This window comes from Boleophthalmus pectinirostris, unplaced genomic scaffold, assembly GCF_026225935.1.
Source record: "Boleophthalmus pectinirostris isolate CB_2022bp ecotype Guang Dong unplaced genomic scaffold, ASM2622593v1 HiC_scaffold_22, whole genome shotgun sequence".
Classification (NCBI taxonomy): Eukaryota; Metazoa; Chordata; class Actinopteri; order Gobiiformes; family Gobiidae; genus Boleophthalmus; species Boleophthalmus pectinirostris.
Window position 1 is genome coordinate 21,109,112 of NW_026571190.1, and position 13,458 is coordinate 21,122,569.

The 13,458-nt window shown below is 38.7% G+C and overlaps 1 protein-coding gene across 1 annotated transcript; it reads left to right on the plus strand.

Annotated features, from left to right (window-relative positions):
* Positions 1 to 400: 400 nt before the first annotated feature.
* On the plus strand, positions 401 to 7,142 carry LOC110166135 (somatostatin-like receptor F_48D10.1). The gene is made up of 5 exons (XM_055158455.1): positions 401 to 967; positions 2,123 to 2,263; positions 2,918 to 3,190; positions 4,692 to 4,841; positions 6,954 to 7,142. Exons 1-5 carry the CDS (start codon positions 401 to 403, stop codon positions 7,140 to 7,142), a joined length of 1,320 nt encoding a protein of 439 aa, XP_055014430.1.
* Positions 7,143 to 13,458: the final 6,316 nt, after the last annotated feature.

Below are 13,458 nucleotides of genomic sequence, written 5' to 3' on the forward strand. Positions count from 1 at the left end.
TTTTTAACTTCTGGAATTTTATTGCTTTTTCCAAATTAGGGCTTGCTTTGGATTTTCTTTTGTTTTATTAAAACTAACAAGATACGGTGATGTGATGTAGACTGATTTGCATTTTTATTGTTTTGTTTTTTTGCGTTGGAGGATATTTACAGTCTTGACATTACACAAAACGTTTAAAATCAGATGCTTAAAATCCAGTTTATCCATTGTGCGCCCGCAACAAAACTGGAGTGCTCCTGTTTGCGCAAAAACCTTGTGGCTGTGAAGTCTGAGACTATGTAATTTTCGAGTCATGAAGTATCAAGTGGAGAACGGACTCTGGGCTTGAATCAATTTACAGCAGTCATTTATTTGATCAAACAAAACTAACGCGACTATGCCATTAAACGCGTCTTGCGCAATGGAGCTTCCGGATCAGATCTACTGTCCGCCTGTTTCTTTGAACATTGATAACATGAACTCCTCTTTGGCCACCTCTCCACTTTTAAAGCATTTTTCGGTCAACATGTCGACTCAGAGCGTCCCGTTTGAGGGCAGTAGCACCCTTATGACTGCGCTCATCTCCATCACTGTTTTCGTGGCTGGTTTGATTGGGAATACCTTGGCCATATACGTCGTCCTGCGCTACGCCAAAATGAAAACTGTTACCAATATTTACATCTTGAATCTGGCAGTAGCGGATGAGCTTTACATACTTGGACTGCCCTTCCTCACAACCCAAAATGTGCTTTCTTATTGGCCCTTTGGCTCGTTTATGTGCCGCGTGGTCATGACTGCAGACTCAATGAACCAGTTCACGTCTATTTTCTGCCTCACGGTCATGTCTGTAGATCGATACCTGGCCGTAGTGCACCCTATACGCAGCACCAAGTGGCGTCACCCGCGGGTGGCCAAAGTGGTGAGCGCTGCTGTGTGGGCTCTCTCCTTCATAGTGGTCCTGCCAGTGGTCCTCTTCTCTGATATTCAGGTACTTATATATTTGTATACTTAGAGTTTGCAATATTATGCAAAATATTAGAAGGCATGTGATGACAAAATTGGAAAAAGGCCTACCCTATTCAAGTTGGGCCCCAATTCATGATGGCAAAAAACCCAAAAACTGTAATGAACCTGCTATGCTTTATATGTCTCAAAATGCTAGAGCAATCAACTTCGGATACAAAGAATAATATACACAGCAATACTTGCCATTGAACCTTGGATTCAACCATTAAATTGACTGTTGAAAAGTTCACAGTTTTAAAATATGAACTTTTCTGGTGGAGGGTCAGCTACCTGCATGTCTCCGTGGAGATTTCATTGCTTTTCCTGTCTTCTTTTTCCAAGGAAATAAGCAAATGGTGGAATCAGGTCAAAACAGAGGTCAGATCTGTGGAAGTGTAACCTCTCTTCCAGTGAAAGTAGCATTTTTTTTTTTTTTTTTTTTTTGAGGACTCAGAACTATTTAATTAATGAAATATATGTTTTGCCCTATGTGGAACATTCCTGGCAAGGTTATGAACATCTCTATGGAGACAAGCAGGTGATGGGTTCTCAACCAGAAAAGTTTCTGAACCTAGTAGGTCTAGTTTTATGGTTTTTTGTTTTTTGTTTTTTTGTTTTTTAATAGAGCATGGTAATCAAATGAAAAGATACATTTCTTGCTTGGGATATTCATTTAAAACCTAATAAGGAATAATATGTAGGCCTATGTGAATATTTCATATGTATCTTAGACATAAATGGGCTAAAAGTATCACATCATGATCTTGCTGTAGGGATATTTACAAATATCAGTCTGATATTTTCAAAGGAAGCTCTTGCATTCATAGTTTTCAAAAACAGCAGGAACATGCGTGTTAATGGAGAGGATCTCTTTAGCATTGAGACAATGAAGAGTACATCAAAGAAACAGACATACAAGATATTTTCAGAAGCCAGATTTTAGTTCTTAAAAGGTATTAAACAGATGATGGTATTATATAATGGATGACATAAGTAAAGTTGCTATAAGAGAATGAGCGAGATTATACTGTGATTGAAGGCCACTAGTTTGAAAGCAGTCACAATAGAGCTGTTTTCCACGAACATCTCCCCCAGTGACATTATGCTATAATATAATAAATTAAATGTGTTTTTTCAGGAAACCTTTAATTCCTGCAACATGATTTGGCCTGAGCCGAAAGACGTGTGGTCGACAGCCTTTATCCTGTACACAGCCACAGTGGGCTTCTTTGGACCTCTTCTCATCATTTGCCTGTGCTACCTGCTTATTGTAATCAAGGTGAAGTGTCATCTAATGTCATCTCTACACGAACATGAACATAAAACAATGGGGGTAAAAGAATTTGGATATTACATTTGATTTACATAAAAATTTGTGAGGGAAATAATGCTCTGAAAATATATTTAGTTACAGAATACTGACTACCTGCATTAAAAGGTATTTTGTAACATATTCTGATACATGGGCTAATCAGAGTATTGTATTCTGAATATTTGGAACACTTTTACATTGAGTTGCATTTAAATTATAATGGTAAAAATGCAATATAGTAAGTTTTATATTTGTTTCATTGTTTGTTAAGCATTTTCTATCACTCATTTGGAGAAGGAAAAATCACACATGCACTCTCAACAATAGCTGTGTTTTCCATTTTTCCTGCTGATTATGTTCAGTGTGAAGCCTAAATTACATGATCAAATATCATAATGTAATGAAAAGTAAGTGTATTTTGAATATCACCAAATGAAAAAGTTACCATACTGGAATACAGTTACTCAAAATTACTTTTCATATGTATTTTAGGTACATGTATTCATTTACTTCCCAACACTGCTTAAGATGTACTTATGTATGTGAAACCACTACTGTAGATGAACTTCTGGTACTGTGCCCACCCGTCCTGACTGTCCATCCTCATCTTTTTTTATTCAGGTGAAGTCTTCAAGCGCTCGGGTGGGGTTCACAAAGCGGCGGAGATCAGAGCGTAAAGTGACCCGTATGGTGGTTGTGATTGTGATGGCGTTTGTGCTCTGCTGGCTGCCCTTCTTCATCATCAACATGGTCAACCTCATGGTCATCATTCCTGAGTCCAGTGCCACGGCCGGGATTTACTTCTTTGCCGTGATACTGTCCTACGCCAACTCCTGTGCCAACCCACTGCTCTACGGTTTTCTCTCTGACAACTTCAAGCAGAGTTTCAGAAAGGTATGTCATTAACTGTCCAGTATTTCTATATAGTCAATACCTGATTATAGTTTGGCACAAAGACAGGACAATATAACAACCTAAAACACTACTGTATGTAATGAAAAGAAAACCGTAGTTAGGAGATATATTTTTTTTTATGCCATCTAAAGGTACACTATGAAACTTTTCTGGTAGAAGATTTGCCACTTCATGTTTTGCCTAAAATATTCCACATGATATTTTAACATATCTCCATAGAGACAAGCAGGGGATGCCATCAGGACAGAGTTGGTCACATCTGTGGCGAGGTGACCCCATTCACAGTAAGAATGCATATTTTCAAGGGACACATGTAATAAAATAAAAGAAACATTTATTGGCATACTGTAGACATTCCAAGCAAAATAATAACATCTTCACGGAGACAAGTAGGTGACATACCTTCCACCAGAAAAGTTACATAATGCATCTTTAACTGTGCACTGTCTCTTCTCCTGACAACAGTTTGACATAACAAGCTAAAATTAGACATTAGTAATAGGCAAGGCAAGGCAAGGCAAGTTTATTTGTATTGCACAATTCGTACACAAAGTAATTCAAAGTGCTTTACAGAATAAGAAATACATTAAAATCATAATAAAAACAAATCAAAACATAAATAATCATGAAGATTAAAATTAAAAAAGAGAGACATAAATTGGAGAGAAGAGTGCGGAATGAAAACCTTTCAGTTATAGTGTAATTTAAATTCACAGGTTGTTAACCTTGAACACCAAAAACACTGTTAGGAGATATAACTTAATTACTATTAAAAAGACAGATATTTTGCATTTATTTCGCATTATATTATTCATCACTAATAATGCTTAGTCAAATTTGGTCAGTGTTCACTTTTTTAATTAAACTTAGACAGCACAGAATTACTAGCCTGATTCCTCAGCTGGTTTCACTTCATAGAAACCGTCTGACCTCGCAGCATTAGAATTTATTCGCTCGACAGCAGGCGGGTACTTTTTTCATTTAACCAATCACTGCTGTTTGGTTGTGACGCTGATTGGCTGGGGCAAGAAATTGCACTTCCGGAGTCTTTGTGAACCTTCTAGTGTATTTTGATTCCTGACCTAGTCGCTGGAGAGAAATGAAATTGAGCAGAGGCACTAGGTGGCGCCAGCCTGGCTACAGAGTCGGTCTGCTGTAAGTGTTACTTGCAAGAGGTAGAATATAGCCCAATTGCATTCACTTACACAACAGTATAATAATTCAAGTGCATGATGGGAGGACGCTGAGTGCTCAGAGTGAATAGAAAAAGCTGCAATTAATGCCAACACCACCGGCTACAATTAATAGCTAATTAATTAATTAATGCAAAGTAATGTATTAGTAAAAATGTTTAATCTTCCCAAATGTGCTTAAAAGGCAAAAAACAACTGACTGTGAAAAAAGTTTGGATCACGTACTATTCATGGATTTTGCTGTTATAGGTGCCATTTTGAGGACTTTCTTAAATTTGTATGTACAGGTGTTATGTGTGAAGAGTGTTCGCTGTCAAGCCAATGATGTGGATGATGGGGACCCTAGCGCCCCTCGAACCGAAAAAACTACCACAGCGCAAGACGGCCTTCTACTTTCTCCTCGCAATCAGGTCTACCACCAGCCCCAGTGCAGCCAGGTGAAGAACTCCCTATGCATTATGGATAAAATTACTGCAAATGATGGAAATGAATAAACTAATGCAACAATGAATGATTAATATGAGTAGACAGAATAGACAGATCAATAATTTAGGATCCTCTAATTCTCCAAAGGCACAGCTCAAACTAGAATTCATCTTCTATGTGTGCATAAAGAATGAGTCAGATGTATTGTGAGTGGGTGACTGGCAGCCTCCGAGGAGTACAACACTTGAATGAATAAATTAACACGTTGCAGGTGCATGTGTGTAAACGTAGGTGGGCACTAACTGAAGAAAGGATGCCAAATGAAGACTCTGGCAGAGATCGAGACTTGAGGTGGAGGTTGAAGAGGGGTAAGAGGGTGAGCTAGTTTACTGCACATGTTAATAAAAAGGTTTTCAAATCACATGATAATATTCTACGGGTCTCTATTAAAATGGAGAAGGGAAAAGGGTAAAATTAACTATTGTTTATGTGCAGATTTATTGGAGTGGTATTATGAGATCATGGACACCTAATCACAAATAATTACTAACCTCTTCTGTTTGATATTTCACATTTTTGTCCCCTACTTAAGTAAGCATAAAGTAACTTTGTGCATTACTTGATTAGAGTATGATGTATTATTCGTAGTGCTGTCATGCGATTTAAAAAATTGAGAGATTAATTAATTATGATCTGTAATTAATTAATCTAATTAATCTCTTTTTAATCTCACCTAAAAATTGCTGAGAAAAGCCTTCAATTTGAGGTATTTTCATTTAAATTCATTATTACATTATTGTGGCAGATCAAAAGACTGATATAGATTTTAAAAAGTGACTTTATAAAGTAATTTATATAATTTGGCTGTTGAGCCCAAGTCTCCATGAATAAGAAACTGTTTGTTGTAAAGTAGCAAAGACGAGGAAATCTGAACATAATAACCTTTGTCTACTTAAAGACAATAAAAAGTCCAGTCTTTCCTTAACCATATTAAAAATATTATTGATAGAGAAATGCTTTATATATGAGATCACTGGTTTTAGTCCTGGTTTAGACCTGGTTTAGACCTACTTTAGTCCTAGTTTAGTCCTGGAATGGATTAATCCTGGTTTTAGTCCTGGTGTTAGTTCTGGTTTAGTCCTGGTTTAGACCTGGTTTAGTCCTGGTGTTAGTTCTGGTTTAGTCCTGGTTTAGTCCTGGTTTAGACCTGGTTTAGTCCTGGTTTAGTCCTGGTTTAGATCTGGTTTTAGTTCTGGTTTTAGTTCTGGTTTAGTCCTGGTTTAGTCCTGGTTTAGACCTGGTTTAGACCTGGTTTTAGTTCTGGTTTAGTCCTGGTTTAGTCCTGGTTTAGTCCTGGTTTAGATCTGGTTTTAGTTCTGGTTTTAGTTCTGGTTTAGTCCTGGTTTAGTCCTGGTTTAGACCTGGTTTTAGTTCTGGTTTTAGTTCTGGTTTAGACCTGGTTTAGTCCTGGTTTAGTTCTGGACTGGATTAGTCCTGGTTTTAGTCTTGGTGTTAGTTCTGGTTTAGAGGCGCACAGGAGGAAGCGCGGTTTACGCCGCGTACGCGAGAAAACACGATCCACACGCGGCTCACGGCAGCACGTCGGTAACTACGGAAGGAAACGTGGTCCGCGCGTTCTCAGGTTAATGACGATGATGAAGGTGTGTGTTTGTGTTTGTGTGTGTTTGTTTGTGTGTGTTTGTGTGCGTGTCCCTCATGTGGCAGGTCACTATAGGACAGTAGTGCAGAGATCATGAGCCTATGCAGGTTGTTTTCAGGCGATATTATATTTGTTATTTTCTTTTATATTTCACGTCGGGAGAATAATTTCCAAGACACGAATGTGTTTTTACCTGTGCGCTGCTGTATGGAGTAAGAAAGCTGTTTTAGCTATTTTTTTTTATAATTAATTGAATTGTTTGCATCATTGTCTGTTTTTGTATGCCTTCTAAACTTTTCTGTGCTTTTTGTATTGTTCTTTGCAGCTTGTACAGCATTTTGTCAACGTTGCTTTTAAAAGTGCTTTATAAATAAAGATTTATTATTTTTTATTATCCTAGAAATCTATAAGCAACCAATCTCTTAAGAAGGCTGAACTCTTCTTGTTGAATATTTGTCCACAGATCTCCCCCCAGCCTCCTGGATCTCCCCCCTCCCACGCAGCAGCTGCCGACCTGCACCTCTTCTCTCCGTCGGGCCAGTGCTTCTTTGCTGGTTTAGAGAATGGACCAAACTCTCATAAGACTACTATTGTAAACCAGGACAAATCACCCACAGCCCTCACCACTCCCTCCTTTGTAACCCCACAGTGAAGACAGCTTTAATATTAACACAACTGACACAACCTGAGACAATGGACTCATTTAAATACATACAGCATCTTGGATCATATGTCAGTGTATATATTCTGTTGATGGGTTTCAGTTTGAAGGGGTCACATGACAGCATATCAATTCCATTTTCCTTTCAGTCATTGTGAAGTAGTTTTTTGACTATTCACAGCTTAAAAATACACACAAACATGTCAAGTATTGCATAGTGCTGAGAAATGAAGAAAATATTTAATCTGTTTACAGCCAGCCTGTCAAGTCTTTGTAATAGATGACAGACAATGAGCATATCTAAAGAAAGGATTAGTTACAAGTGCACCTTTAACCAGTAAGTATTACATAACAACCCTATCATTATGGAAGACTATTACATCTAATGTATATTTTCAGCATATCAGTCTATGATACAGTGTAAAAATACATGACACCCTTAAATGTATATTTAAATGTGATTTACTAGTCTGCTTATGTATTTGAATGCAACAGCTCTACTCTCTGAGCCAACGATTTGTTTTATATGTGTTTTAACACTTGCTACAGCCCAAGGACGATGTGAGAACTGCTCATTGTGATGTGGCCCCAAGCACACGCTGCCTGTACTTGTGTTGCATCTCAAAGGAGATTATGTCAGGGGGCTTTGGGTACATTTATATAGTATGATGCTGTAAATTCAGATGTTTGGGTTTGGGGTTCAACATTAGCTTGCAATGTGAAACAACTGTATTTTCTGTGTAAGTATAAGGTTAATATGTAATTGTATTTGTTAATGTCAAAATAGTTTGTACACAAATGACAGCTCTATATTTGTATAACTCTTTAAAAGCCTCTCAAAGTGCCACACTGTATTATTCATTCCAACACAGTTGCCCTGGGGTAGGGTGCCAATCTGCCCTGTTTGGTCACTCCAAATACCACATTTATCCACAGGCAGGGTGCTTAAATATCTTGCCCAAAGACAAAACCATATGCACAGGGGGGGATCAAACAGCCATCCTTCATGTTGATGGGCAAATGTTCTTCTAACCATTGAGTCTTTGTTTTCACTTGATGTATGATTAAAACATCCAACAGTCACTCACATTATGTTGTACTTTGAAATGAAATGAAAATAATGAAAAATAAACTATTCAGTAATTTATTTAGCTTCACTCTGTTGTCTTCTTTAGAGCAACATTTTCTTTTTAAGGTCATTTTCAAAACTTCATTTCTGTCTTTTATTAACTGCCATTGTTCACAGGCTTCTTAACAGTCCTGCAGGCAGGAGAGAAGATGTTATGTTTATGATTGCTTTTACTGGAGACTGCAGTCTACATGTATCATGAGTTACTTTATATGCATTGGTTTAAAGCTATTCAGAATAAATGCCTGTTTTCACTATAGGCTATGGTTACACCTGTGGTTACACCACACTGTTTATTCATGAAAAAAACAAAAACAAAAAAAACTACAACAACATATTCAAAGGCTACTGCAAACAGAGAACACATTTTCATAATCCTATTGCAATGACAAGCATCCTGCCAAACACTAAATCTGATTTTTACTTTTTAAAAATCATTTGTTTAAATAGTTGTATAGTCATTTCCACATTATTGGCTGGATAATAATGATTACATTTCCAAATGTATTCTTTTGGAAATGTACGCCCTAATTAAAGGCAAAGTAATAACTTAATAACAAGCAGGTGATAGGTCCCCACCACAAAAGTTACATGGTGCACCAGTGGGCATTCAAAGTCAAATGTACAGGCACACATGCGAGCGCACACACACACACACACACGCAGGCACACACGCACGTACACACAGTGTGAGTGGCCTTGACTGTAAATGTGCAGAGAGCCCACAAAATCTACACTACAGTGACCATCAGACCACTTGAACTGTGACAAGCTCCGCTCCGGATCCTCTTAAATGTAAAAATATCACGGTGACCTTTACTTAAAGAGCTCATTTCCATGAACATACATATCTGAAATGGGTAATGCATACAGCACCACTCATTTGTCCACTTTTATCTAAAACACCGAAAGACACTGTCAACTCAAGAAAAGCTGAGGGCATCTGTCTGAGTGACAGCAGCTGAAGCAGCCACAGGGTGTAATGAAAAGAGAGGAGGCATGGATTCTATTTAAGTCAGAGCCAGCACAAACTTCTTAGGGATTTTAATTCAGTTTACTGAAACTTGTTTCATGAATTGGTCTAGACTGGTGTCCCCCACCCAGTTTTCTCCATGATGCTTTTGCTTTGCCTTTAATGTTCGTAAGTATGTATGGCATTATCTTATCTTATAAAAATCAATTACAGGTGTTTCTTGTGCTCAAACATGCATTCTTACTGTGAACAGGGACTCTCCACAAATGTGACCTGTAACTCACCTGCTTGTCTCCGTGGAAATAGATGTTAGTGTTTAATGCTACACTGTGGAAAATTCCAGACAAAGCTATGACTTCTCCATGGAGAGATTGCAGACAGCAAGAAGAGTTACAAGTGCACCTTTAACCACTAACATGTGCTTACATAAAACACTGGCGCGCCTCTCATCCATGTAGAGCAGTGCTTCTCAAATAGTGGGGCGCGCCCTGGGGGGGCGCGAGGCTCCGTCAAGGGGGGCGCGTTTGACCTCGGGGAGCATGCTTTTTTATTTTTTTATTTAGATTTTTTTTTACTGTCTTAAGGGCCGTTCACACCAAACCGTCAAAAAACGCCTTGACGCCTCTATTTGGAGCCTTTGCATTTGAGTTTAGACGCCCCCGACGCGCATCTTTGACGCCGTGGACGAACGGGACAAAAATACTTGACGCGCGTCCGTTGCCCTGGAAACAAGAGCCCGGTCCCGCTCTTTTCCCGAAACAATGTCAGACCAGACTGAGAGAGTGTTTTTATGACATAAAACATCAAAGGAGGAGATCGGGTCGACGACTGGGGCGTATATATATATTTATATTCCGCTAATGACACTGGATCAGTCCCGGTCTAGTCCTGGTCTAATACCGGTCTGGTCCTGGTCTAATCACGGTCTAGTCCCGGTCTGGTCCCGGTCTAGTCCCGGTCTAGTCCTGGTCTAATCACGGTCTAGTCCCGGTCTAGTCCTTGTTTAGTCTCGGTCTAGTCTCGGTCTAGTCCTGGTTTGGTCCTGGTCCGGTCCTGGTGTATTCCTCGCGATCGGCTCGGTGATTGTGGCGTATATATTTATGCTCCGCTCATGTTGGTGGTTCTCGTTCTGGTTCTCGGGTCTTGCTTCCTGATAATAACGTCGCTGCGTCTCTGGATACTCGTCCCTGATTGATTGACGCGGCGCGTCTGACGCGAAAAGTTCAGCATTTTCAACTTCTTGACGCTGACGCCTTGGACGCGCGTCTTGGCCGCTGACGCCAAAACGCTGAAGACGCACCGCGCTGACGCCAGATTCGCGCCGCGCTGACGCCGAAAACGCGCCGCAAAAACGCAGGACGCTCTAGTCGCGCGTCCACATAGACTTTACATAGAAAGTGGACGCTTTGACGCTTTGGTCTGAACGGGCCTTTAGAATAAAGTGCAATTGCACTTGGGGCAGTGGCGCTCTCATTGGCAGAGTGTGCGAAGGGAGCATTCGCTCGGTGGTGTAGGAGTTTTGTTTGCACTGAGCATGCGCGCTTTGCACACAGCACAGAGTTTGAGTATGAAGTGTAGCAGACCCTCAAGTGACACCATGAAAACATATTTAACAGGGATGAGAAGACAGGCGGAGAGAGACGGAGATAAAGAGACAAACGAAAATCTCCCGAAAGCTAAGACGAGGAAATATGACGAAGCGTATGTAGCGCTTGGCTTCACTGTGACTACGGTGGGAGACGAGGAAAGACCGGTGTGTTACTGTGTCTAAAAATGTTGGCAGCGGACAGCATGAAGCCCAATAAATTAAGGCGTCACTTAAATACATTACACCCCCGATCACTCTGATAAGCCGCTTGAGATTTTTTCAGCGAAAACGTGCCGAATATTGCCGACAATCATCCCGCTTTGTGACTGCTACTTCAGTAAACCAGCGAGCGTTGTTGGCGTCATATAAGGTGGCAGTGTTATGCAGAGGTGCAGGGGGGGATCATTAAAGATGTCCATTATCCCTCTCATCACACAGTCTCTGTCATGCCATCTGGAGGAGCTTTCGGAGCAGAGCATCAGCTGTCGAACATCTAGGATATTGAACAGCGTCTTTAAACAAACTGTTGGACTTCTCAATAAGCTGTGCCCCACTGTGCCAAAATGCAAAAGAACTCAGGACTGTGAGTGGGAGCGATGGACTAGCTGGCTATTTATTTATTTGTTTATTTTTTGTTTATTTATCTATATATTTATTTATTATGCGCTGTGTGAGTGTGTTCTAGTATTTTTGATTATTACATTTATTATATTTGTAAATGTCAATGCACTGTTCGTGGAAATGCCAGTCAAGTTAATTCATTATTTGGCAGTCTATTTTGAAACATAAAAGTGATAGGCTACCACATTTTACACTTTAATGATTTGCATCATTATGTTTTGTCTGGACCCCTGAAGGGGTTTTTATATATTTATGCATAAGGCTTCAAATATACTGCAGGTCATTTGTGTTTCTTATTATTTCCACCAGTTTTTGGAAAAGAAACCCGATGAACAAAGAATAAAATGCTAGACACGTTAAACTTTAAGATGCATGTGCCCACATTGTTAGACACACTAGGAGTTTGATACAGGTTTGAAAGAGTGTAAGTAAATTGTTTAGTGAAGTACCATTAAAATTACTTTCATACGTCACATATGCATAATTAACTGAGATTCCCTGTTGAGCTATAGTTATGGCTTTAAATACCACACGTGATTAGATTAAAAATATGTTATAATTTGACTATGGCACTGTTCATCTTGAATCCACAGGAGTTAAATGTTCCTCCCTCTTTATAATTTAACTTATAAATTATAATTTTATGGAGAGTGCAGATGTCCAGCTGTGATTTACTGATTTACAACAATATACAAATATTACAGAAGGAGATTAACTCCAGTTTACTTCTGGGAGCTGAAATTGTAGGAAGGGCTACACAAGGCACACAGATCCAGACTCACTGCTGCCACTCAGTGGCTGATGTGCAACATTACGCAATTCTGTAACCTCTGTACTCATAGATCAGGTACAATTATCTCTAAATGTATTATTTGTTCCTGAATAACTGAGTTGGGAAAACTGATTTTTAATGGCCTACTATTTACTGTATGTGGCTATTCACATAATCTCAACTGATCTTTATAATAATATAATTGGCCAAAACATGTACTCGTTTAACCTCAGTGTTGATGTTAAACGGTTGATACATGACTTCTGTGTTTCTGCGCATACATGCGCCTAACTCAATACAATGTTGACTTTTCCACTTGCACTTCCAGCTACACTCCTCACTCTACCTGCTGGCTCACAGCCTGAGTATCACCAGAAACCAACACTGGGACACGAATTAAGAAGATTTTAAAGGTAAAATCTAATCCTTTTGTCTATAATCAATCTACAATCATTTTCTAACGAAGTCTGGCTATCGGAAGCTAACACTTATAGCGAGCTGCTAGATAAAACATAACCATGTGACTATACAGCTTATTACTATGATATTTATAATAGTGAAACATATATATATATATATATATATATATATATATATATATATATATATATATATATATATATATATATATATATATATATATAGATATATACACACACACACACACACACACACATATATATATATATATATATATATATATATATATATATATATATATATATATATATATATATATATATATATATATACATATACACACACACACATATATGTATATAAAGCTATTGTTGTGGTATCATATTCTAAACAGCTGCCCTCAAAAGGAAGCGGCTCATAATGGGCAGGCCATAATTATGTGGTAGAATATGTCATGGTGTCATGATGTCATAATGGTTCTGATTCTAAGAAATGGGGAATAATTAAACAAGTCAACTCCCATATCACCATTTGATTTGGTCATAGCTTAGCTCCTGGTATTTATAAGCAGATCTTCACAATTGGGAGCCTCCAGACTTTCAGGGATTGTCAAGCATATATACACACACTTTTTTCATGTTTGTTTGATACTTTTATTTAAGTATAGAAGATCAATGTGCAACAGCCTCATATAATATGGTAATCAATGTGGGGTCTGGAAGGTTCAGAGTTGACAATGACACATGCTTGGTAGATTCTTTTCTTTTCTTTTAACGGACAGAGGAGCTCATTCTTCAACAGGCT